The sequence below is a fragment of the Rosa chinensis genome, chromosome 7 (genome assembly GCF_002994745.2).
Source record: "Rosa chinensis cultivar Old Blush chromosome 7, RchiOBHm-V2, whole genome shotgun sequence".
NCBI classification, from domain to species: domain Eukaryota; kingdom Viridiplantae; phylum Streptophyta; class Magnoliopsida; order Rosales; family Rosaceae; genus Rosa; species Rosa chinensis.
The window spans coordinates 30,530,758-30,558,103 of record NC_037094.1 but is presented as its reverse complement, the minus strand read 5'-3'; the positions used below and the strand labels follow the sequence as shown (position 1 = coordinate 30,558,103).

At 37.3% G+C, this 27,346-nt stretch overlaps 3 protein-coding genes across 6 annotated transcripts; 2 read left to right on the top strand and 1 right to left on the bottom strand.

Moving 5' to 3' along the window:
* Positions 1-5,468: 5,468 nt before the first annotated feature.
* Positions 5,469-6,389, top strand: LOC112177762 (F-box protein At3g07870). Its single transcript, XM_024316022.1, has one exon. The coding sequence runs from the start codon at positions 5,469-5,471 to the stop codon at positions 6,387-6,389; it is 921 nt and encodes a 306-aa protein (XP_024171790.1).
* A 1,424-nt stretch (positions 6,390-7,813) lies between these two features.
* On the bottom strand, positions 7,814-14,337 carry LOC112180911 (protein CYCLOPS). 3 transcript variants are annotated; one of them, XM_040510444.1, is made up of 12 exons: positions 13,576-14,337; positions 13,212-13,458; positions 12,668-12,717; positions 12,305-12,445; positions 12,082-12,130; positions 11,953-12,005; positions 10,931-11,622; positions 10,420-10,463; positions 10,265-10,313; positions 9,821-9,869; positions 9,344-9,472; positions 7,814-8,591 (listed from the first exon to the last, which is right to left on the bottom strand). In XM_040510444.1, exons 2-12 carry the CDS (start codon positions 13,395-13,397, stop codon positions 8,516-8,518), a joined length of 1,518 nt encoding a protein of 505 aa, XP_040366378.1. In that variant the 5' UTR covers positions 13,398-13,458; positions 13,576-14,337; the 3' UTR covers positions 7,814-8,515. The 3 variants fall into 3 exon arrangements, with proteins under 3 accessions (XP_040366378.1, XP_024175259.1, XP_024175257.1); XM_024319491.2 differs by having other exon boundaries at positions 8,356-8,544; positions 13,212-13,455; positions 13,576-14,262; XM_024319489.2 differs by having other exon boundaries at positions 8,356-8,544; positions 13,576-14,259.
* Positions 14,338-21,425: 7,088 nt separating this feature from the next.
* Positions 21,426-26,697, top strand: LOC112179111 (RINT1-like protein MAG2L). Of its 2 annotated transcripts, XR_005803462.1 has the most exons (5): positions 21,426-21,810; positions 21,935-22,033; positions 23,241-23,350; positions 23,469-26,033; positions 26,560-26,697. XR_005803462.1 is itself a non-coding variant. In XM_024317436.2 (4 exons), the coding sequence occupies exons 1-4, from the start codon at positions 21,507-21,509 to the stop codon at positions 25,323-25,325; spliced, it is 2,370 nt and encodes a 789-aa protein (XP_024173204.1). In that variant the 5' UTR covers positions 21,426-21,506; the 3' UTR covers positions 25,326-26,256. The 2 variants fall into 2 exon arrangements, 1 of the variants encoding a protein (XP_024173204.1); XM_024317436.2 differs by lacking the exon at positions 26,560-26,697 and having other exon boundaries at positions 23,469-26,256.
* The last annotated feature ends 649 nt before the right edge of the window (positions 26,698-27,346 follow it).

Below are 27,346 nucleotides of genomic sequence, written 5' to 3'. Positions count from 1 at the left end.
CATTCCCATACCATATCTCTTCAAAGCGAAATCGACGTGTAGCTCTTCTACGCAAAGCCTTTTCTGCATTAACCTTTATGAGAAGAGGACAGTGATCAGATTCATTAGGGCTCAATGTGATGACTTTGCTGAATGGGAAACGAGCCCTCCATTGTGGGGATTGAAAGCTTCGATCTAATCTCTCCTTAGTAAACTTATTGCTCCACGTAAATCTACTTCTTGTTAGCTCCACGTAAATCTACAAGTCCTGATTTTGCCATGGTATGGCGGAACCATGCCATTGCTGCTGCAAATCTCGGCGGGCCGCCGGACTTGTCTGTTGAAGACATAACTTCATTGAAATCTCCAGCCATAACCCAGGCCAATTGAAAATCCTCCTCAGCAAGCTGTTGGATAAGTTTCCAGGTATTCTCTCTCTATCCCTGACCTGCAAAGCCATATATGCCAGTGAATCACCACAATTCTTCACCAGGTTTTCCGATCACGGCGTCAATGTGATGAGCCGACGAAGATCTCAGGTATGCATGTGTTTCATTGTTCCAGATCAGGGCTACTCCTTGCGATCCCTCCTGACAATAACAAATGTTGTCTTGAAATCCCAGATGGTGTGTGATAGAGTTAATCAGGCTTTTTGTTGCTAGGGTTTCTGATAGAAAAATTAGGCTGGGTTTCTTGGCATGAAGTTAATCAATGAGGGCTCGTTGTGTTTCAAAGTTGACAATACCCTTGCAGTTCCATACAAGGATGTTGCCTTGGATCATAGTTAAAGGACGGTGATCCTTCCTACGACGATGACTTTGGCGGTGTCACACAAGCAGCTTGCTGGCTGCACTTAGGGTTTTTGATACAAGAAAAACTATGCATAGTTGAACTATGGATGACAAAAGAAAATAATCTCAAATATTTTAGAGAAATATTATATATATATAGACACTTAAACTTGAAATTTGAGGATGTTTATATTATCAGTAGGTAGTTTAACAATCTAAACAACTCATTCTGTAGTTATATATACACATAAATTCTACAAAAAATTAGCCAAATCGGAAAACGTTTAATCATTATTTAATCATTTCAAATTGAGATAGCTTCTGTAGTTAAACGTTTAATCATTTGGGGGCACAAATCGAGTCTTACCGAACCAAAAATCAACTATACGAGTGATTGTTGCTTTTGGGTGATAAAAATCAACTCTTAGGCCCCGTTTGGATGGCAGAAAATCATGATATGGAATGAGAATTAATTTCATTTTTCATGTAGAGATGCTGTTTGGTTGTAATTAGAGATTGGAAAGGAAATAAAAAATAAGATTTGACTGGAAATTGACTCCCTCATAAAGCCTGAATTGAATTACCTAGTGAGAGGTGGTATTCTAATTCCATTTCCCACCATCAAAGGCAAAATTACATAAAGTGTCATTTTAAATAAAGGGCTGGTGCGGCTGCCCTCAAGCCTTGATTAATGAACCTGCCGAATACAAGGGGGGGACATTGAGCTGAAACCTCGGATTACAATAAGCATCTAGAGAACGTCCCAAAATAATATTAGGAGTCTCTATAAAATATATGTATGCTAACATGCACCAACTAGCAAGGAGTGCTCTACCAGCTACTTCATTTGCTTTGAAATAGCGGTGACATAACGGAAAGATAACTCGATTACAACGAAGCATAATTACCAATTTCACAGCTTTCCTACTATGTTGCCGCTGGAAAATAAATCCGACGACACTTAGTTTCATTCTGTCACTAGGAGGTTGCGCCCATTTAATCAGAATAGATCATCACCTCGCTAGGTCAGACAAGGCACTTAGAGTGCATAAACAGGCATTTAGCCCCACTAGGCCTACAAAATACTTGTAGGAGCTTATTACTCGCCAAAGGCGAGACAACATTAAACTATAAAAGTAAATAAAACTAATAAAAGTGAGAAAGAGAGCAGCCCAGGCAGGGCCCAAAAATTGGGCCTAAACCCAAGCCTGTACCAAGGAGACAGTAGGACCATCGACGACCGACCAAGCTTGGCCCCAACCCGGCATGACCACCTCCTACCAGCCACTCTGCCGGACAGCCGCCCCATCAAACCATCATCACCGTTAGACCGAGGAGCGCCACAGATTCCAATCCACCAGCTCCCTATATCGAAATCAGTAGACCCCGACCCGATCGGGTCATTCCAATCAGATCGGACAACAACTGATCCTAGCCTTGCCATCCACAGCACTTCACCACCAGCTCGCCTCAGACCTCGCAACACCCATCCAATCCACCAACCCGGCCAACGAGGAGTGATCCAAGACTGCCCAGCCGTCGCAACCTTCATGTCCCTTAACTCCCTACCAGCCACTGCACTTTCCCCAATCAGATCGAGACTGCAATCTCCCCAATGCGATCGAGACTGCTACACTTGAGGACCCTACGCCAGACGACAAACCCAATATGGGTCTAAAACGGCCGGTCCGACGACGGCACCGTAAGGGCGCGCAGCTGGACGAGAATAGGAACAGTGGTTTTAGGTCAAGCGAGTGTAGGCGCGTTCTCCCAATCTTCTAAACAAGTGGGTTGCCATCATTCCTTATAATAAGTCAATGTCATATTTGTACTTTAATTAGTAAAAGGGTGTTTTTGAAAATTATAATTTTATATTTCATTCTCATGACTTACCAAACACCCCGATAGGAATGGAAAATAAATTCCATAAATAAATTTCTAGTAATGTTCCAAACACCCAAATGGAAATATCAAAACCTAAACCATTCCATATCGGTCTGGAAAGGAAAATAAATCATTTTCCTATTTTGACATTCCTGCCAACCAAATGGGGTCTTAGAGCAACTCCAACAGTTTCCCTATAATTTCTGTATTATAGGGAAGCAAAAGTCAAAGCTTTAGTCTCTTTTTCTTCTCCAACTCCAACAGATTCCCTATTTTACAACAATCTCTAAAATCTCCATATTCTTCTTTAAAATTTTAGAGTTTGCTGTAAATATAGGGAATTTGGTTATCTCTTTCCTCACTTTCCCTAAAATAGGGATAGTTATAGGGAATCTGTTGGAGCAAAATAGGCTTATTTTTCCCTAACGGTGTGTTTGGATGAGAAAATTATAAAATCCGCGGGAATTTTAACTCCATCAATCTAAAATTCCATTAATTGCAATTTCTATTGTTTGGTTGCATCTATTTAGGATTTGAAATGTGTAATAAATTAAGAAAGTTTAAAACAAATTAAAAGATAAAATAGAAAAAAGTCTTGTTATAGAAATAAAAATTGAATACTGCAAAGGAATTCGTAAATAACACCTATTTTGGTGGAAATTGAAGTGAGGAATTTAAATAACGAATTCCTTCGTTTTTTTCCACAGAGAAATTTAAAATTTCCAATATGATAATGCCAAGGGAGCTTCTATTCATACCTCCTAAATTGGTATTTGGACCTCCCATTTTAAAATTTACACAAAACTTCTGATCTTGCCCTTTTTTGTATCTGCATAATTTTTTCCCATACAAATCTACTAGTAATATCTTTTTTTCATCACTTAAAACTCAGTTCATTGCCATGACTTAACATCATTCACTTTGTAAGCTTGGATACTCTTATGAACCTCCTTTTATTTCTTAATAAATCGTGCAATTTACAATACTACAAGAAAACTATTATCAAAATCAATTTCCCTAAACCCAAATCAGGCTAGCAACATAGTCTACTCTAGCAAAAAAAAAAAAACCAAAAAAAGAGACCAAAATAACAATTAACGATCAACTCCATGAAGTGAAGCAATTAAGCCAAACTAGAAAGAAACAAAAAGAATAGGAAGTAGAAATTGCTTTTTGATCATTATTTTCTCGATTGTTCTTCTCTATATTTTTTGTCCTTTATTCCATTTTGCAATCTTTAACATTCTACCTTAATCAAAGTTGCCCAATAATCCTCATGTATGGCTGTGAGAGAATGAGGGAGGGAGAAGGGGGGAGAAGAGAAGGTGCATATTTTATTTAATTTTTTTTTTATCTTTCATTTTGTTCATTATTTAGAAGGGCAAAATTGGATTTAAAAACTTTCAAAAATTGTTGGAGGTCTAAATACCATTTTAGGAGGTATGACTAGAACTTCCCTAATGCCAAACGAGGGAATTGACTTTTAGGAATTATGAAATCCTCACTTTCAATTAAATTCCATCATTTTTTCCCTCATCCAAACACACTCTAAAGTAAAGAAAAATTAAAATATAAGGAATCTGTTGGAGTTGCTCTTAGGTTATACAAGGAATTGATTCAAAAAATGACTAGTGTATTGTATTTTTAGTCCTTTTATTTTGGTCAAATTGTAATTTTGGTCCTGATTGAAAAATTTTGGTAGTTTACATTTGTTGTCATTTTAGTTAGTTTCCCTTTTCTGACTTTTTAATTCCAACACTACGCCACCTTTAGAATGAAAACAAAATGTCTTCCAAAAGAAAAAAGAAAATTAGCTTTCAAAAAAAAAAAATTTAAAGAACGAAACAAAATGACCGAAGTTGCAATTTAACTAAAATATATGGACAAAAAAGTACTTTCAAAATGTCTGCAATTGCTGCACTAAATGAATATCGTTCTCTATGCTGTAATAATCTTATCTGCGCTGTACTTTCAAAAATTGAGTACCTTTTTCATCTCACCTAATTCATTTAAAATGAAAACTATCTCTATGTCTGTAATATATCTTCATGGGTTAATTGTTTAATACATAACCAGAAGTTCAATCACTTGAAGCAATTAACAGAATAAAGACGAGCACAGGTACCGTGATTGATGCATAAACCCATGTCTCAATGGGTTGTGTTGCTGTATGAGCTCTAGTTTAGAAAGTAGTAAGCATGATGAATTATTTAACCATAACGTAACCGTAACTTGAAGTTTCGAGGAGTAATGCATACCTAACCAGAACAAAAAATATTGTACTTTATAAATGTCTGCAATTTCTGCAGTAAATGAATATCTTTATCTGTTCTGTACTTTCAAAAATTGATTATTTTCTTCATCTCACCTAATTCATTTGAAATGAAAATCATCTTTGCGTACTGTAATAATCGTCTACTTCTCCTTTTACTCTGTTATCTTCTCCCTCAAAAGCTAACCCTCTGACATGGACTCAGATTCTAGGAGGAGGAGAAACCAAGGAGAAGAGCAATCAGTAACTTGGCTGGAAAGTCTCCCAACTGAAATCATCATCGACATACTTTCCAGGCTTCCTCTTTCCTCTGCGGTGCAATTCGGGTATGTATGCCGCTCATGGCGTGTACTAGCACGTAGTCACCTTGATACTTTGCATAGGCGCCTAGGCGGTATAGCTCTAACATAGTTGCAAGCCTAGGCCTCATCCTGCACTGTGATCATCCCATTAAAAATGAGCTTTACTTTGTCGATTACCCTTCTAACCATGATGGCAAGAAGATAGCAGAAAAGAAAATTAACAAACCATTCTGTGCTTTAATGCCTGAGTTTGATGTGGTAGGCTCATTTGATGGTTTGCTCTGCTTAGCTGATGCAGTGAACAATGTTGCACTGTACATATATAATCCATTCACTAAGGATTATATACAGCTGCCTAGGACCACCCAGTATCCTAATCGACATAGACATGTGGTATTTGGATTTGGGTATAGTCCCTTGACTGAAGTATACAAGGTAGTGAAGATAACTTATTACAATGGTCATGGAGAGTACTATGGTTATAGAGATTGCCGGACTTACTACAGTAAATTTCCCCGACTATCCGACGTTCAGATTTTCACAACAGGAAGACCTATCTGGAGAAGTATAGGCAGTGCATCTCACTACTTGGATGCGTCACCAGCAGAGACATTGGTCAATGGAAGACTTCATTGGGCCACTTGGACCTCACGCAGACTGCGATCTGGTGGCCAGCTCGTCTCGTTTGACCTATATGATGAGCAATTCAGAGAGGTTCCAACGCCTGAGTTTGGAAGCAGGAGGTGTATTCATCCTCTGGTTGTAGGAGGTTGTCTTGCTGCAGTTGGTTTGTCCATAATTTGGCAGTTAGATATATGGGTTATGAAGGAGTATGGTGTGAGAGAATCATGGGTCAGACAATGGAGCATAGGAAGGCACATTCCGCAGACACTGGAACAAAAGCTTGATGACGAGGTTGGCAACTACCGACCCTGGACGATATCCCGTATAGCAGACAAAGCAAGAGATGTGGTTATTCGGGTTTTGAACGTTTCGGAGAGTGGCCATATCTTGTTGGAGTACAAAAGTAGGGCTCTAGTTCTTTATGACCCAACTAATGGAAAATTTATAGAACTGGAATTTGAAGGGATGCCAAGATGGTTTCAAACTGTTGTTCATCAGGGCAGACTCGATCAAGTTGATACCATTTTTAACAGGTGAAGTGCAAACTATGATGAATTCTAAGCTAGTTTCCTTGTAATTTTGTGTAAGCTTCTTTCCTTGTAATTCTATGTAAGCTTCTTTGCTTGTAATTCTGCTGATTGAAATAAATCCTTGCTGTTGTTGAACTGTCTTTGCTGCCACTGCCCTTTTGAGGGAGAACAATGTTGAATGTTTCCCATCTACCTGAAGCTTCATTATCAACTTTTAGTTATAGACAATGAAAATCTATATTATGCAGGAAATTGAAAGGTAATTAATCAACTATCATTCATCATGTTGAGTCATCATCAACCAAATAGAATGGATTAATGGATACATCGTTGAGAAAACAGTATAATATACTTTCTTGACATCTAATCTGCTAGGCATGGATATGCAAAATTGTCCCCTGACTCGGACAAAACAAAGTGCCAAAGTCCACATTCAGAACAGAGAAAATTGCTGTGTGGTTAAAGTTAAATAGCCTAGCTGGTCAGTGGTTACTTATGAGTATCAGTACTTCTCAAGTGATCCAAGACATACTTTTCGCCTGTTAAGTACTCGACTAGGCATTCAAAAAATTTCAAAGAGAACACTAATTACCACACACGCTAAAACTACAGCAAAGACTTGAAGCAGACTCATAAGTATTTTAAGAGAAAAAGATCCTCAATCACACATCTTAATCCTGCCCAAAATTGGATGATATTCCTTTGTTTTCAAAAGAACTTATTCTAAAAAGGGTATTCTTATTATTACGCTACGTACCATTGGTATATAGTTTTCACGGTCTTGCATGATGCCCAACCTTTAAAGGAGTTTCCCAGACTGTTAAATTCACTAGCCATATCGACGGCACCTGCTTTGGAAGATCCAACAAAGCAGCATGGAGCAGGGCAAACAGAGCGGATCCTCAGTTTCAGTTCCCTATCAGACATATGGAGAAGAATGCTGATGTAGTCCACATAAAGTTGATGGGTAATAAAACTTATGTTAGAAGAGCTTGAAATACTACTTTTTTTCAAGATCACTTTAGTCTGTTTCACATAAGATTGTTTTTATGATAATGTAGTTTATTGGAAATTTCGGTGATAGTATTGGTGATGGAAAAGTTTGCCTTTTCGTCCGCAAGCAAGTGTTCAGAAATTCAGATGATTGTTGCAAAATGGTTTTTGCATGTTAGTGGGAATTGGGAAGTAGTAAAATGAGTTCTAAGCTTGTTATGGTTGTGGTTTGTATGTCTTTATTGATGTGGATTCCCTGCTGAAGTTCACAAATAAGATCTTAAATTCAACAAAATTACCACTCAAATGGTAGGTTAAGCACTACAGCGTGTTGTATTTGGTCAAGTTTTACGTTGTTTTGACAGTCAATCATGGAGTTAACTTCATATATGCTTCACATCCCAAATCTACTTATTGCAAACTGTTTGATTCTTCATGATTAGTTCAGTTACTATACTGATACAAATCCATATATTGATCATGAACCATACAGAGAAGTGCTACTAGAATCTTTGCTATGTGCAAAATGTGCAACAGGTATTTGGGTTTCAAACAAGGTTCTGGTTATATTCATTGTATTCCTCCAATATTCTCCTCTTAACTCATGCTCAACTAACTCAAAATGAGATGGTTCATCGACTTGAAATGCAACTCCTTTGCACAAGTAGGAAGTCCTTTGTATAAGCTTGTCTGGTTTTCCAGCCAATCAATTCCTGGTATGAGCTAGCCTCACCACGGATAGGGTGTTGAGCTTTTCCATCTAGTTATTTCAATCTTTTTTTTGTTACCGGCACCTGCAAGTTGGTCCCTGAAATGCATGCCCATTTTATATTTTGACAGATCCTTCAGTAGGGGATATGCAGACAATTAATGACTAGATGTGCCTGCTATAGCTCTTTTGGTATCGACTGCAATTTCTTTCTCCACTACTAACTAGGGTTTAGTACTACCACTCCATTTGAAGAATAACACGCATTACATCATTGTAGAGTTGATATATTCATGGCTGTATTTATTACAAAAGGTTAACCATGGTTACCATGTTTCAAATCTTGCCATTTTCTGCAAGGATCCTTTCAATCTCTTCTAAAAGGCGCTCCTTTTCATCTGTTAATTCTTCGTTTTGCTGCTGAAGCTCCTCTATCTGCTTTGTCTGCTCGGAATCCTTCCTGAAACAATGTGACACATAGTTGAGCAACAACTATTCAGCTCCAACCTGAAGGTGCATTTTCACATGCAATCAAGAGCATTTATGTTCCAAAAGAATGATATGTCCTTTTCCAAAATTTAAGAGTGCAAATTTATAAGGTTCCATCCTTAAGTTGTTAGGATTTTGAAGATAAAAGCAAAAAGCATTAAACTGTTAAATCAATTCAAACTTTCAAATGATCAAATCATTTATATAGGATTAATACATTAACCACTCATTTGGAGTATAGGAGGAGAGGGGTTCCTCCCAAATGTTCAGACATTTGATCCAGCAAATAAGACACTGTAAGCACAGACTATGGATACTTCACAATTTGTTCCTTTCATGCTTTTGCTTCAAATTCATGTATACTCCATTAAGTTGTTGAACAAGACACTACTAAATAGTTAACATTACTAGTACAGAATAGAGCTAACTGATACGAAATTTGAAGCTTGTCATAAGTTGTCTCCTTTACTGTACAGTTATTTAAGAAGACATTATATTCATGTCAAACTCTTGCTTCATTGTAGACTTCATTGTCCAATAAAAGGTTCTTTCTATTCTTTCCTTAGACACCAGATCATCCTAGCTATATGCATATTCAATAGTTAGACATTGATCGAGTAAAAAAGCCCGCCTCAGAGTTGCAGACATTGGACCCAAATTGGACCAATTTTTCATTGATTGAGTAAAAGAGTCCCCCCCTCACAGTTGCTTGAAACTTGGAGACATCAAAAACTGATACTAAGCAAATGAAAGTGAACTTGTTTCGTTACCTATTCATGAAGGACAAGTTAAGTTTGAGGGACCGGACTTCCTTTTCAAGATTTTCACACCGCTTCAAAACAGATTGTATATCTGATGGAATTACTGGAGTTGAGTTCCTTTCCTTTGCCTCTGCCATTCTACATCAGCAAGAATATCAAAATTTAATAAACCTTGTCATTGATCTGTAACCTACTTGCAGCATTTCAGAAGTAGATGATGATTGTGTCCATGTTAAGTAACTCCTTTACAATCAAGTATGTTTCACACATGAGAATCCAAATGAAATAAAGAGTTTTCAAGACTTTTTGTCTTGGATTAGAATAATTGAATAGAGCTAAAACTTAATTGTTATTCAATTGACTCAGTCCAATCCACTGTTATGAACAAAATAAAAACAGAAAGAAGGAAAAATGTGAATAAAGGAGGAGTGTATGCTGCTGGGGAAGACAATACTCTCCCCAAGTTGCAGATATTAGTGTACGTACTTGCGTGATCTCTCCACCCTCCGCTTTTTTGTGGCATCCTCCTTATCTCCTGCACAACCCTTTTTATGGTTAGAGAGAGAATACCAGACTCCAAATTATACAGTAATGCATCTTTCAAAGAATTTCTTCATGCAGGTATAGTATGAAGATAAAGACTGTAGTAGTAGAAAAAGGTTTCTAAAAACACAGACAAAAGAAAAAATGAATCATATCTGTACTCGATCTGTGAAAGTTAAAATGTTGGTAAGTCCACATTAGTAACCTATCAGTTATATTATATGCAATTCAATTGTACAATCGGGTAAGTCCACATGTGAACCTCACAAATTAAGATCAGTTTTGTGCTTGAATAACCAAGAACATTTTGCTTATTTTTGTGAGGTAGCATCTAATAGAAAAGCCAATTTTCATGGTGACAGATGAACTCTAAACATGATTAATTACCTGAAGTGGCTGATGTCACAGATCCATATCGCTCTAAACGTTCTCCCCTCTGTGAAAGGTGACCACAAAAAATGGAACTAGGTAAACTTTTTGAATATTGGCTCCACATTTTACATCATGACATCCAACATTCATAATCAAAGAGTGGAGTTTACCTTTTGATCATCTTTCAAATTACCAATAATACGTTCTCTAATATCTGCAGTTCCATGAGAAGGGACTTTTATTGCATGAAAGAAACTGAATATCAAATTTAAGAAAAGAGACTGAAAGAAATCTTTTCATGCTGCATCTTTTTCACATTTATCTGAACGTCAAGCCTTGTGGATAGTGGAAACAATTAATAAAACTACAATCCGGCCTATAATTTAGAAAAATACCTCAATTGTTTAAATATTTATACTTTAGTCAATTGCAATGGTTGGCACAATTAAGGATTCTGAGACCTGCCTATATGCCTACAGAATATTAACATCGTTTTGGTAGACTTGTATAGGTTGGGATATGGATCAGAAAACTATATGAAGGCACAGTTCAAGCAATGTGAGTTTAAAAGCCCATTTCTTCAAACAGCTTTTATAAGTAGGGAATACTGGTTCAAAAGGTAAATGACAGAATAATTATGACTGGATTGCATGCAAGTCAAGTTACGTATAAAATCATCACCTTTCGATCTAGAGCCATTTTCTGAACTCCTATTTCCAGCTCGTTTCAGTGAACTTTCACATATGCTCAGAGTTTGACTTGAGTTGCTGGGATCATCACATGCATCAAACCCAGATGAAACTACTGGTGCTGCAGCAGATGATTCACTTTGTGAAGGTTCTTGAGAATTCCTGCTCAACGGGTTTGGGTTTGTGAGATTTACAAAACCTTCCATCTCAAGATCCAGGGATCCTTCAGCTTTTTGCATACCGCCATGATCCTTAACTTCGATAGTGGATACTTCCTGAAAAGTTCTCACCATATCTTGAAGCTGATTACCTTGCCCTTGATCAAAACCAGTGTTGACTATAACTTCTTGACCAGGGAAAAGCCTAGTGGAGCTATCATCCTCTGCACCTTTTTCAATCTGGTTGCTAAGCTTTTTGCGCTCTAATGTACCCTTTAGCATGCTCACAACAGATGATACTTTATCCATGTCACCCATTTGAGGAGCGTCGAAAGTGGATGAGGATGAATTGGATGGAGAAATGAAGGTCCCCAACTGGTTAGAAACCTCACATATTGAGGGAACATTAAAGCCATTTGAAAATGCAAATTCTTCTTTTACTACATTGTTATAATTCCCTGAAGCATTTTGAAGGCCATCCAGACCTATTGCTGGTTGAGAATTTTGCAAGGCAACATATCTTTTCCTGCATACCATTTATACAGTCAGTGAACCTAATCAGATGATGCCAAGATTCCTTAGTACAAGGAAATCTGAAAAACTAACTAGTGTTCTTGGATTTCTGTGTATGTATTAACAGACAATTTGCATACACAATTAATCAAAAGTAATGAATTTGTATCTCCAGGTCCAAAAAAAAAAGAAAAAAAGAATTGGTATCTCAAAACAGAGAACATGACACACTCTACCACATCAACTGAGGGATGAAGGGCATAAATACTGTTTAGAGTCAATAGAGGGCTGAAAATAGGAGACAGTACATAAATCCAGTGGTTAAGCAAATGATATACCATACCGCAATTCAGAGGACCGGCTTCTTGTCATGGGTTGGGAACTGTGAAACCAGGCCTGCAGTTATAGCAAAATATTAGATACAGCATGAAGCCTGTTTAACTGAATAATGAAAGAATCAATGTTAACCTACCTTAGCCAAATATAAGTCACTAGCTTGCATTCCTCTTTCAACACCAAGTCTGACAGAATTGAGACTAAACTGAATTAACATAACTAATTCTGACAAAGAATTAATGTTGTCATGTGAAGAAAGTCGTGATGTAGAATAACATTCTGGAGGTCCATAAAATTCTACACAGAAGGCACATACAATATATATTTCATGAAAATCTACTGAAAGGAGAAGTAGCAACCTGTTTGAATGTTGATTGAGGTCAGCTGAGTTCTCATCAGGCATGGGGTTATATTGAGGAAATAAAACTTCATTGCTTCTTTTCTTTTGAAGTAGACCAACATGTTGGTGAGCAGACAAACTAGCTATTTCGGTGGATATCCTGTGATGTATAAAGTAATATGAGCTTTCCATAAGCAAACCGCAAAAATCAAATTAAGGAAGTTTGTTGGAGAAAAAAACACGTGAGAAGATTTTGAAGTGACAAAGCAGGAAAAAGTTTGAGAGAGAGAGAGAGAGAGAGTAAATCCAAAAGGTGCAGCAAAAACTTGTTAGAATTAAGCAGAAATAATGCTACGGTTACCATTAATGAAAACCTACTTACCTCCTTGATCGAGTTCGATGTGCAATGCTTGAGGAATTGTAGGTATTGTTCTGCAAGCAGATACAGGTCAATCAACAAAATATGCATTGAATCAGTTTTTGTCATCTGGATTATAGCTTATCATGATCTGATAAATCTATAGCTTCCTGTTCCTTTTGGCTTTGTTAACTTGAACTAATGATTTGATTATCAGAGTATGGAGTAATCAAAAGTTCTGTTGCTTTCTGGTGTGCTTAAATGGAGATCTAAAGACTTAAGTAGCAAGAAACTATCAGTAAGTAGACTGCTGGGATCTTAATTCAACTCTTCACTCAGATTATGATTACAGGCAGCAGATAGAATGCTCAATGTTTCATAAAGTTCCATAGAAGAAAAAATCTACAAATTTGGAGTAAAACTATAAAAGAGAGACAAGGTCCCATGAATGGTGCCTGAATGTGGATGACATGTTGACCTAAAGCTAGATGCTATCGAACATCCAATGCATGATCAAAATCTGAGCCAGGATTTTAAGTCAAAGAATATAGATAACTCAATTGCTTGCCTCTCCAGTTGTGAGCCAGCTTTTGAAGAGCTCCTCGCTATCTGCACGAAAATTTTGTGACAAATTCTTGAAGCCAAGCATCTCCATGGTTGGTAGAGGAGTTCCATTTGAGCTCTCCATATAAGATCTCAGGATCAACTCTTCACTAGTATTCCTATAGAAGTCTGAAAGCCCCCTTCCTTCCATCTTCCTTTCACTTCAAAACTGTCTCACCCCTAAACGAATTCAAAACTCCAATGACTGCCTTCTGGTTTCACAAAAAGAACCATTCACTTAGCTTCCTCTAAATTCCATCATTGACCATACCAACTTTTCCCAGAAACAAACAAAACAAAACTACATCAAAAGGGTCAACTGAATATACCTGCAAACTATCTCCAATCACACCATAACAGCAAGAATCATACGCTTTTGGGCAGATGATGATCGCCGGATGGATCACTCTCAACCCAAGTTGAGTAGTCGGCAAGCAACTCCGTCTGGACACCAATTAACACCAGCTATGTTATCAAAACGGCAGTAAGACCAACTGGGAAGCATTCAAACCTCAAAGCCAACCAGTATATGACAAAGAAAAGGTCTTAAGTGCCAAGATCATATGTCAGAGGCTTTGGGACATTTCTACAAGCATATATATGCTGGGCTGTTGTCAACAAAACTGAAAATATTATAAAAGCTCTGGGAATCAATCACTGAGGGTTGCCTAAAAGATTCCCTATAGCCATAGATTGTCCTTTCCTTCCCATCTTGAGGCAGCAAGTCACTTGTTTAACCGGAAGAGTAAGAAAAGGACTGATACAAACCAAGATTTAAACGTTCAGTAAAACAAAGTGCCTGAAATATATGACCAACTTAATTTTTCTTTTCTGGGTTTTGTTAAATTAAGCAGGAAAATGTGCAGGTATGACCTAAGATACAGCAAAGAAATGATGACAACAAGGAAAGGGACTTCTTGCATCCGTCTCGGTTTGATTTGTATTTAAAAACTGTAGCCGTTGGGAGGGCCTTGTCATAGTCTTGGGATGTGGGGTACTGGGTTTGCAGTGGACTTATATATTTATGTCCAGTCACAGTTTAATATGAGCAACTGGCTATAGTTTATGGGATGGAAAAACCATATGCTTCAGTAGAAGCCAATTTTCTTTTTCTTCTTTCAATGTGGAAGGGATGGCTAACGGAGCTCGAGTGGGAAGGAAGCTATATATTGTTTACAATGGTTGTGGTTGATTTCTTAAGCATGAAATTTTTAGAGTGGAATCGAAGATATCAATGAAATAATCACATCTATTCACTTGGCAAACATCGCCCAAGTAACCAGAATATTCTATCCAATTCCGATCAAGGCAAACCCAACTTCGCTAATCACCTAAAATTAACCACAGTCTAATATGTAGGAGAAAAACAGAAGCAAAGGACACAGAAATTGACATCATCCCCTTGCAGTCACACTGCTTAAGACGCGGCAGAATTTAAGGCCACCTCTCGAAGGCTATATAAACATTATATGAAACCATTTACAAATTACAGTATATGAAAATGAAAAAGTACCTAGGCTCAGAGAGCTGCAGTACTAGCATCCAAGACATATTCTTCTGAAAGGAGGTGTATCATTGTGTCAATCAATAAAAGCTCCCTAATAATAAATAATGTTTATGCACACACATATGCCAAATGCCAGTCCTCCATAGTCTATGAAGAAGACAATATGGCATAGCTACATGCCATATAGAGATATCCCAGAAAGAACAAATGTATAAAAGAAACTACAGCAGGAAATCTAAACTTATGAGCTGCCAAAATAACATCATCAGCTTGCATAAAGAAATAAGCATAATGCATTGACATAATAACAAGCATATCATGAGCGAGTGCAACACTTGAGCACAGTTGAAATGGAAGAAATCAGAAGGGGAATGCAACTGGAAACTGAGGCTCATGGTGGCCATACAGCCATACTAGAACTTGTAACATTTTCATCGATTAATAACACAATAGCGCCAGGAACACGGTGTTCAGGAGGTGGCTCAGAATGTGTTGTCCTAGAAGGGAATCCGAACTAGTTTTTAAAAGAAATAGTCACCAATAGAATTGGTGTGGTGCTAATTGTAGTGATATACTCAGGCTGACTATTCAACCATATATTCCACCAATCACAACATTGGTGTGTTGATCCATAGTCATCAATGCATGAACAGTACCCATCAGTTGAGGCTCCAAAAAAATGATAGTGAGCCCATGGGTATTTGTCACGCCACTTATAGCAACCCAAACAATAATGGTCAGTGAGCTGGTGTCTGTCGGCTTTACACACCATTAATAATGGTGTCTAAAGCCCAACTTTGTGCTAGTACTAGACCAACAGCTGAACTGTATAAACCCCAAAAAATGGCTTCACTCTTACTGTAATTGCTCAAAAACTGTTTAGTTTCTTTTGTATGTAATTACCCAGATTGTTTTTGTCCAAAAGAAAAAATTACACAGATTTTTTGTAGGACTCTGAGTAAGGGCCTTGGTAGCAGTAGCAAACACACGGGTTTTGTAACACACTGGCTTTCTCTCTAATATACAAACGAGTACAAGGAGGAACCTGGTCATGGGTCTAGGGAAACCACATAATCCGGTTAAGTATTACACTACATTAAAGATGGAATGCTTTGTGTAGGTAAAAAACACAAATCCATATTGTTAGAGATAATCCATCTTCTCCTCCAATCACGTCCAGAATCTCCTCCATTGAATAGCTTGTTTACAGCTTCCTATGATTATGCATCAATTTTGATACTATGTTAATGTAATATTATTGATTCATGTAACTGTCAATACTCATAGCTATATAATGTACAGAATTAATGTAATAGCTTAGATTAATCAACGAAATCAATTTCTACATGGTATACAGCTTCCTATGATTATGCATCAGTTTTGATACTGATGTTAATGTAATATTATTGATTCATGTAACTGTCAATACTCACAGCTATATAATGTATAGAATGTAATAACTTAGATTAATCAAGGAAATCAATTTCTACACATATATTGATCAGAGCAAATGCCAAAGTCATTTGCAAAATTTGACACTCCTAGTGTCATTACTATTCATTCATATTTTGCATCTCTAAATTTATAAATTTAATCAATTTAACCTCCTTTAGTCAAAAGCCAAAGTCATTTCATAAATTTAATCATTTTAGACAATTATTTAACTACAATATGAATTTAAATATCATACATAATTATTTTATATAATATATCATCATTAATTAAACTTAAAATTATTATTCATTTTTTATTTATTTTTGGGAATCATATATATTCATGCCACGTGTCAATACTATTTGGATACGATATCTTATCTTTATCTCGGTTGAGATTTTATTCACCGCGTGTCGGTTGATATGAGTCTTATTAAATTACGGATAAGATAACATTTTATATCTTAACTTTATTATTGATTTAGTGCCACTTGTTAGACGTTGAAAAGCTAGTTAGAATACGTTTTTGAATTTTATCCACCACGTGTCATATCCTATTTTCACATCTCCTTTTCCATCCCTCCATAAATACAGAGTCACTCACTCCATCATATCTCACCAATTCACAAAAAGAGTTTCTATTGGGACCTCCAAATCTGCTCACTTGACCTCACTCTATTATTGACAGGACCAGCCCCGGATTTCACCTTGAAAATCCAAAGGGGCCTTGCGGGGCCCACCTCAGAAGAAATTCTACCAAAAATTTGGCGGAACTCTCTCTAAAAGTGGACTACCCAAAAACCTATAGAAAGACATTTACACTTCTAAAAAGAATCCGCCCTTATTCTTCTAGAGCCACCCTGCTCCCTATATCACAATATCTCCCATTTCACAAACAATTATGAACTTAAGAATATTAATCTCATAGGTTATTAGAGCAATCTAATGTACATTCGTACAAGAGAATAGAATACAAGATAAAGGACTGATACTTTTATAATGCGGAAGCTATGACAGCTATGCCTCAACCCCAAGTGACCTTAAGCTAAACTGGCCTGCAAACTGGGCATTTAAAATCGAAGGGCCTAGGGGAAAACATTTAAAATCCGTTAGAGTGAGTGGACAAAAAAATAAGTAATTTCGAATGAATAAGTAAAACTTAATGCTTTCCCAAGTTATTCTCTAAAATCTCGCATGCAGTAACAATCTTGAAAATACTTTAAATCATCACCTTTACTGCATCTCTTAAAATCTCATCCTCAATCCTTTTTTAAACATCCTTTTTCAAGAGGTTCGTTTGATGACTAGAAAGGACTGCTGTCTACTCATCTCATGTCATCTGGGAGGGACTGCCACCCAGATGACTCATCGGAAGGGACTGCCAACCGGAATAGGAGGCGGTTGATAGAAGGGACTGCCAACTGCCTACCTCATGTCATCTGGAAGGGACTGCCAACCAAATGACGCATCAGAAGGGACTGCCAACCGGGATGTAGTCTGGAAGGGACTGCCAACCAGACTATTGCCTAGAAGGGACTGCCAACTAGGTAATGCATGCATGCGCTGACTGATGGCCTCCTTAATAAACTAGAAACAACCTCTTTCAATTACTTGCTTTCGGAAAGAAACTCGATATTACTAATTCACCGAAAGCATAACTCAAACCTCAATATCTCAATAAATCCTCGAAAGCATAAATCAAATACTCTGTAAATCAATAAATGTTTTCGGAAAGAAATCTCAGTCTAACTTCAAGGCTGATAAGTGCGGAGCTCAAAGCTCAATAAATCTCGATAATTCAATCATGCTCAAATATTCGATGAAACATTCATACTCGTGAATCCTCATAAAAACCGATATTCGAAATCAATAATTCTCATAATATTTTCTTAATCAGTCACTTCCCGAAAACCATTTCGCAACTCAATAACTCATAAATAAATAGCTTGAAAAATCTATTGAAAGCCCTCGGGAAGGAAATCCACTAAAAATCCGTAACTCATAGAGCATAATAAATCTCAAGAAATCAAGCTCATAAAATCATAACACTCTATAATTCAAATAATAAACTAAACCTCAATCGGAAAATAATAATATACTGCATGCACACTTAATTTAAAATAAATGTCCACTCACAGTACAATTTAGGCGATCACGCATACGAGTTCCTTAATCGAGTAATAGCTCGGTATATCGCCCTGTACACAATTATAATTGGTGAATATCGATTCGGCAATTAAATACGATTCCTAAAATCAAATCCTCATAATCATATCTTCACTTCTTCTCGGATTCAACCCAAATTATACCACTAATACCAATTCGTTAATTTAAAGATTCCAAGGTAGAACCGAGAGATATCCGATGATCGGATTCTCGTAAATCAGTAATGGAATTCTAAATTCCGAAAATTTCATTATCAACACAACTTTTCTTCAATTCCAACCAAATTCACATTTACGAGCTCTACATCAATTGTAGGATTTAATAGGCTAAAAATCGAAGTTAGAAAACTGCCCTATGTGCCTCCATGCGCCACCTACAGTGGCGGCGCGTGGGGCCCACGCGCCCCCACTGGCTGGCGGCCACCACCTCCGATGGCCACCAAATTTTGGCAGCAGCAACATCCCAACAGACCCAACAAGTTTCTCAACTACAGAACATTCCAATTTTACCTTTAAGTGCTTGAAATTGGCCGGTGAAGAAAATCCAAAAACCCTAGGATCGAGCTTTGATCGATTCTCCCTCTACACTGCAAATCGTGGCTCAAGGCTGGGGGAAATGATCCTTGGCAAAAACCGCACCTTCGACGCTGGTTTGGTAAAAAAGCTAAGTCGCCAGAAAAGCTCAAACTGCCCCCATGAGGTTCCTTGCTTCAATTCGGGATTTTTCGGCCAAATCGCCAAAACTCGAGGCCACTAGCGTCAAGAGGAGGAAGAGGCGATCACATGGTGGCTGGTTGCCCACCGGTTAATGGCCGGACGGCGGCAAATCGAATGGGAGAAGGAATTGCCCGAAGAGGAAAGGGGAGAGATCGGGGAAGAGGAGAGAGAAAGGTGGGTTTCCAGATTTGGAAACCTACCACAGTAAATTTTCATTATTTATACAAATTTCTATCATGAACAGTAACTTTACCTTTTCGCTTATAACTTTCGCATAAGAACTCCGATTTTTACGTACCACTTGTCCACAGACTCGGTTTAACATCCTCTACAACTTTCATGAAGAACATTTTCTCAAATTTTGACCCGAACAAAAAGCCAACTTTTAAGGCAACTAAAAGCACTAAAATGATAGTAAAAGTGAAAGTAAAGATCGTTCACCATCCAAGTGACTAGTAAACCGGTGAATTCGGGTTCGGGACGTCACAATTATGAATTATTAAATGACATATATAACCTACTATAAAATGACTATTAAGGACAATAATTATACCAAAAAAATTGTTATATTTATTTTCTCTAGACTTTCTAATTCAATAATATTAGATTGCATTATTTATTATTTTCCCTATCTATTTTCATTTTCCAATTTCACTACATACTCATTAAAACATTCATATATATTTAATCAGATATAAAACTATGATTAAGATAAAAATGTATGATATGCATATTGAACTCATATTGGTCAGGGAGAGAACAAAATAAATTGTATACCTATCCATTATATTTACAAAAAGAAGAAGAAAAAAAATAGAGCTAGCAAATAAAAATAAATAAATAAATATTTAAATGATTAATCTGTTTTTTTTTTTGCACAGCTAAAAAAAAAAGTAAATAAAAAAAATCACATAATAGTTCATGTTATTTTATTTTTATTAATTTTTAAAACTCAATACCTTGTGTTTGATTTTTTTTTATTGGATAAGAGATTTATGTTGTCTGATTAAGGAATGGAGATGTAATTAAGATTTATAGAGTAATTAAATCATTGAAATGACTAAGTTTTTTTAATTATAAAGATCTTAGTTTGTTTATAAATTATATGAGTGAGGTTATTTGAGGAACTTTAGTGAGGTTTAATGAGTAAATTTAATATTTGAAAATTTGATAGGAGGTGTAAAAAGCATAAAGGTCAAGTGAGTAAATTTAGAGGTTCCAATAGAAAAACTCATTCACAAACACTTCTCTTCTCATATTAGAATCTTAAAAATTCTGAATTTCTTGGTCATTTTATATTTTTGGTTCATTGCTGCAATGAATAGGTTGCGGAAAATGCTGATGCAAGAGGAAGAATATGTCATTACAAGAAATCGCCAAAGAGCCCTGGTGATGCAGGCAGCTTCCTCGCAAATTCAGAGGATCCAAGAGGAAGAATCGCAATGGGGTGGTTCACGGCCCGGGCGCTAGTACCCACAAGAGATCGAGAAGGTATGGATCGACGATTGAAAGCTCTATACTTCACTTCGCCGTGCAAGTTTGAGGGTAATGTGTTTCACATAAGGTACAGAATGCAACATTAGTGTTATGATAATCAAAGTAATGACAATATGTTGTTGGAGAGGAAAGATCCCACATTAGAAAAATGACAAATAAAAATATAACTTGTAAATGGGTGGATCACACCCAATTGTACCGAGACCTTTCGTGATTAAAACTCAACACCTAATTGGTGGTTAAGTTGGGACAGTATTAGTACAATGGTGGGCCACAAGCTACACTTATTGCTACTTAACATGTGTACTGTATAATATAAGATTACTCAGCTATGAATCTTCACTATATTTCCGCTTTCAAACACGTTTACTTTTTCCAAGTGATACGTAAAACTATGGATTTTGAATCTTCACTATATTTCCGCTTTCAAACACGTTTGCTTTTTTCAAGTGATACGTAAAACTACGTATTTTAATTAATAATTTTTTGGAGTGACGACATGGCTTTGATAAGAAAATGATCCTCAGACCGCAATTCATAATACGAAATTGTCCATAATGTTACAATGTTTAAAAATGTGCATACTTATTCATCACTTTCACTTCCTCCTTCACATTTTTTCTTCAAAAATCTAGTCTTTAAAGAAGGGGGACGAAACATCTTTATGTTGCACGTTAAAATAAGTTGATGAGTAAATAGAATTTCTCAACTTAAACCACCGCATGATCGATTTCTCGAGGCAATTTGGGCTCAAACCCGGGTTGGCTTCGACCCATATGTTCTCATTCGGTTGGACCAAACCCGACCGACATCTCGCCCTCGTAGCAGAGCTACAAGTTAAAAGAAGCTCCCAACAATCCAAAACCCTCAAAGAGTCGAGACATAAAAACCTTGTCTCTTCAGCGCTGGGTTTCTCTTCTCTCTTCTCTCCAAGACTCCAAATGGAAGACCCTTCTTCTTCTTCTTCTTCGACTCCTTGTTTGCCCAAACCGAGTGACCTCTCCAAACACCAACTGAGCTTTCTGAACCAGCACTTCCAAACCCACCAAGATCTTCTTCACAAAGCTCCTCCTCTTCACACCTCGCTCCGCACCCACTCCTCTCAGTTGGATTCTCATCTCCTACACCTCAAAGCATCTCTCGCCCAACGCACCGTTTCATGGATTCGTCGCTCCTTTTCGGCCAAATCCGCACTTCACAACATAGACATCAGTCTCCAGAATCTCAGCCTCGTCACTTCCCAATGTTCGTGCACTGTTCCTCCCCATCTGGGTTTTCAAAAGCTTCATTCTTTTCATTTTGCTTTTTGAATATTTTAGCTTTCTTTTTTGAAATTTGGGTTCTTTTTTTGTTGGGTTTGGTATTATAGGTGGGAGTGGTTGGAAAAAGTTGCAGAGAGTTTTGGGGACTGAACTGCCTCAGCTTGCAAAGGAAGTAAAGCGAATCGAGACCGTTCGCAGTTATCTTGGTGAGTTAGGAATGCCTACTTTGTCTGCTTCAATTTCAGAGATTTGGTGCTTACTTTAACTAAAAGTAGCGTATTTGATCTGTTCTAATTTGTGGGTACATGACCCTTTGGCAAATATAGTCATTAATTTATCACCATTTCAGAATCCAATTCTAACAGTCAATCAACTACTAACTCTGGATAATTCACATTGCCTTTTTCTTTTTTCATGTTGTTTATGATAGCTGAGGGTATGTTAACTAAGCAATGCTAGAGAGGACAGTATTGTAGGTTAGTAATGGGACTTGAGTCTTTCCTTATAAACTTCTCCCTGTCGTAATGAATTTCCCTGTGATCTTTTACTTGTCCTAGCTCCTAGGAATGCTTAGTTAAGGGTTCACAGCTCAAATATAGTACCTGTGATATTTGCTTAGGTGACTTGACCGAAAAAACTTAACTTTATTTCCAAAGATTGAGGAATGAAAGGTAATGATTCTTTTATTATTCTGCAGAATGCAGATTAGCATAAGTTACTATTAATTTCTTTTTAATTGCATATAAGTAGAGATGACCTTACTATCATTATATTCTTTACATATCATTCTACCATTTTAGGAAGATATGAATTATATATATTACAACATAAAGAAAATATGCCGCCTTGTTTTATGTGATCCATAAAATTTGGTATCTTATTCAGAATCTATAGTTACACCCACACAGTTATTGAAACCATACATAATTTTTATAAGTCTCTCCAGAGTGATTATGGGATCTCATAAATGAAAGTGTGATTTGTTCTTTGTTTGATTGTTTATGCTTACAATTTTTATGACTAAATCTCTAATCCCGTTCTTGTAATGCTCATGTTATCTTCGACCTAGTGTTTCCTTCAAAATGCTTGTGATATCAGCTCTCAAATTTCGAACTTTTTTGATGTTACTACTTATTAGATTATTTTTCTCAATTTCCAATTTTTGCTTTTCTATGGTTTTGAGCTATGCGATATATGTAAAATGTTTTTTTTTTTTTTCCTATTTTGCTTTTTCATCTTCTTTATCATAGCTGAGGATATTTCTCTACCATTTGATTTGTGCCTGTGGTTTCAGTTTTTCTCTTTATTCAGATTGTTTCTGCTTACAATTTGTTTGGGGCCGCCCTCTCTATCTCTCTGTGTTTGTCATAGCTGTACCTAGTCACAAGCTAAACTACCCTCTTAATCTTTCAGAGACTACTCTACAGTTAGAAGCTCTGGTTGGAGATCTAGAAGATGCAGTTTTCTGTTTTGTGAATTGCCATAGTGGAAAAATGTTCTCTGCAATGCTATCAAATTCATCAGTATCTACTGGAACATTTTTTCTTTTCTTTTCATTTTTCATGTTATATACTGATGCATATTTGACTAGTAATCAATTGAAAAGGGCCAATTAATCATTATGGTATCTCTGGAATGCAGAACTCTGGAACAAAGCAGGAAAAGTTGCTTCAGGCCATAAAAGCTTTGAATGATTTGGAAGTGTTGGTTGGCCTTGTGAAACTTCGACCACAGTGGCATCATCTTCTGAAATCTGTTGATGCTAGGGTGGACAAAACTTTGGCTATTCTTCGTCCACAAGTCTTTGCAGATCACCGTGCACTTCTCGCTTCTCTTGGATGGCCACCAAAACTTTCGACATTAAAAATAGAAAGTGAGCTCTCAGGCCTTTCAAATCCATTAATCTCAATGCAAGGAGAAAAAAGGAGGAGTTATTCAGATAGCTTTTTAGCTCTTTGTGCTTTACAGCAAATACAAACAAGGAGGGAAAACCGACAACTCAACCTCTCAGGACAAAAGGAGTGCATAATACAGCTTTGGGCCATCGATGAATTGGTGTCTCCTATTGCATCACGCATGGAATACCATTTCTCAAAGTGGGTTGATCAACCTGAGTTTATATTTGAGCTTGCCTACAAAATCACAAGGGACTTTATAGTAGGCGTGGATGATGTCTTGCAGCCTCTGATTGATGGAGCAAAATTGATAAGCTACAGTGCCAAAGAAGCTTGGGTTTCTTCCATGGTACAACTGCTTTCTGAATTTTTGGCAAAAAGAATTTTCTCTTCTCTTGCCAAAAAATACCAGGAGAAACAGATGAAATCCGAAGTTATATTGTCATGGCTTCATCTCATTGATCTTATTGTTTTATTTGATAAACGGATTCAGTCACTTTTAAGTTCTGAAACCAGTCTGTTTTCAACAGAATTAGAAAGGGTGGAGAGTCTCTCCGGGAACACTTCAGTGTTGATGATATTTGGTAATAGATCAGACTGTCTCAAGATTTGGGCAAAGATAGAGCTCAAGAATGCCTGCAATAAACTTAAAACAGATTTGAAAGATGAAAGAGCTTGGACAGTAGATGGCAAAGAGGGAGCTGAGTTGCCCTTTGATACGCAACATTTTCTTATTTCTACAAGAGAAGACCACAAAGCCCCATTGATTGCAGAGTCTGCCCTTAGAATCACATGGGAGATGGTTGAAAGATGCCAGACTATGCCTGTCATCTTACCACGTTTACAGTTTATTAGATTAACTGCCATCAGATTCCTGTGGTACTTTTTTAAAGTATTGCTTGTACATTGCAAGAGAACAGAAATTACTCCTGACAATCCAGATGATGAGGCCTTAGTTAGAGTTTGTGGATCAATTAATGCTGCCAAATACATTGAATTGAAGCTTCGACAGTGGAGTGATGATGTAAATTTTTTGGAGATGAAACTTGCTGAAAATGATCCTAGCAACCGGAGAAAAGATAAGAATACTGATTATAATTTTTTCAGGGAAGAAATACAAAGCTTGTCTGAGCTCGCTACTAACTGGTTGACGGAGATCATTTCTGTTCTTCTTCGTCAGTTTGAAAATCTTTCATGGGAATATGTGCAAAAGATAAAACTCTATGAGCAACAGCTAGAAGACTTGGCTCCCGTGGAAATATCAGCAGCTGTGGATTTAAATATATCTGTGGATTTTGTTGAACCACTAGACGCTTTGAGATGTCATCTTATTCTTCTAAGAATGACTCTCAATGCCACAGATTTTTTAGATCTGTGGAGAAGTCTAGCTGAGGGGCTTGACCATTTCATATCTTGCAGTGATATCACATGTGGCATTCAATTTTTCGATGGAGGGATCAATCAGTTTGAAACAGATATGCAAGCATTGTTCTCAGTTTTTCAGCCTTTCTGTGTTCGGCCCGAAGCATTTTTCCCTTCTACTAGAGAGATTATGAAGCTGTTGAAAATGAAGAATAGAAAAAGGCGAAGCATTTGCAGGTAATTTTCCAGTTTATGTGATGGTGAGAATGGTACAGAATTCTTGCATCTGTCTGGATTGCACAAACTGTGTAGCAGACCAAGAACCAAGAGGAGGGTTATTTCATAGGGAGGTTAACATGTGTAAGTGTTGGTAGAATCACTATTCACTCCCCTAATATATTGTTCAGCAAAATTTCGTGTAGGGCTGGTCGTTTGAGTGCCATGTAGAATCCCTTGGATAGGAAATCAAAGGGACAGTATTAAACTTAAGAGATTCAACATCTGAAATTCTGAATGAATGAGAATGACAGTAGTCGATCCACTGTGTTCCTCATTTGAAATGAACTCTGTCTAGATTATAGAAACATGGCCTGTCCAATGTTGTTGCGGTGGTCAGGGACGTAGCCAAGACAAGGGCTACTTGGGCTACAGCCCAAGGGAAAATTTGGTCCAAAATCGACCAAGTATGGGTATAGCCCAATAAAAAAATAAAAATAAAATATACTGATGCTTTCGACTCTCAGACTCTCCCCTTCTCCCTTTGGCGCTGTCCCCATTTTGCTTCTGCCTTCCAGGAGTTCCAGCCTTCTAGGTTCGATTAGCGAGTCCCGGCAGTCCGCCGAGCCACCTCCACCGCTCCACGCCTGAGCCACCTCCTCCGCCACCGAGCCACCTCCACGGCTCCACTGCGACTCTGCGAGACTGCGACTCCTTCAATCCCAGATCCCAGGTATTGGATTTTTGGTTGATTGATTGCCATTGCTGATGGGTTGTTGATGATGGGTTGATAATTTGGAATGGCCGAATGGGTTGTCCAGCTACAAGCCTACAATGATGTTTGGTAATGGTTTGGAATGGGTTGTTGTCTTGTTGATGATGCTTGATATTTGATAATTGATTGTCAATTTGTCATTGCTGATGCCTGATGATGTTTGATAATTGGGAATTGCATATTTGGTGTTTGGTGTTTGATAATTGCATATTTGGTGTCTGGTCATATGGGCGAGGTAATAATACTATGGGCATGTGTTTCTTCTGGACAGAGTAAAATGGTATCTGATATTTAATATATCTGAAATGGCTTCAAATAATAATTTGGATCATTTGGATGGTATATGAAGATAATTAAGAGAATAAGTCTTCCACTCACAAGTCAAAAAAGAAGAAGTGCAGAGGCCAGAGGGGTCGTTTAGGCTTATCATTTAACACTGACCCAGCCTTTTCTTTTTTTTTTCGATCGAATAACATTGGCCCAGCTTGATTTAATGATTGTGAACCCATTTTCAATACCGAAATCTTCTATGGTCAGCAACTCATAGTGGTGTGAGAGGTGTCTTGCGTAATGAAAAAGGTGAATTCATTGCCGGATGAGCCTCTCACTGGGTTCCAAATCTAAAAAAAAAAAGAGTTCTTCGCAAAATTTTTGTATGTATAAAATTAGCCCAATCCTCCTGTCATTCCTGGCTACGTCCCTGGCGGTGGTCTCTTGTTCCCCTTTGGTTACAGTCTCATGTATGCTAAATTGCAAATCGATTAGACCTTTGTTTACCTATATGGCTGCCTGTTTGGTTTGACAATTATCGAACCGACCGAATATAACGGAATGTTTTTAAGGTTGAACTCACTTTTAGTTCAACAAAATGATAAAATTGAATTGAAATTGAGCCGATTATATGGCTGCCTGTTTGGTTTGACAATTATCGAACAGACCGAATATTAACGGAATGTTTTCAGGCTGAACTGACTTTTAGTTCAATAAAACGATAGAATTGAAATTGAAAAATATCGAATTGAAATTGAAAAATATCGAAAATGTTGCTTTAGTTTTGGTAGATACCACATTTTACCAATTATATATATATACACACACACACACACACACACACATATATGTGGAAAAAGTTGAAATCAAGAGAATTGAAATCGAAAAATACAAAAAAGTTATTTTAGTTTTGGTAAATACAGAATTTTACCAATTATGTTAATATATGGAGGATTCGGGCGGCTTGTGATTCTAGAGGGGTGCGCAGCGAGGCGCCGTAT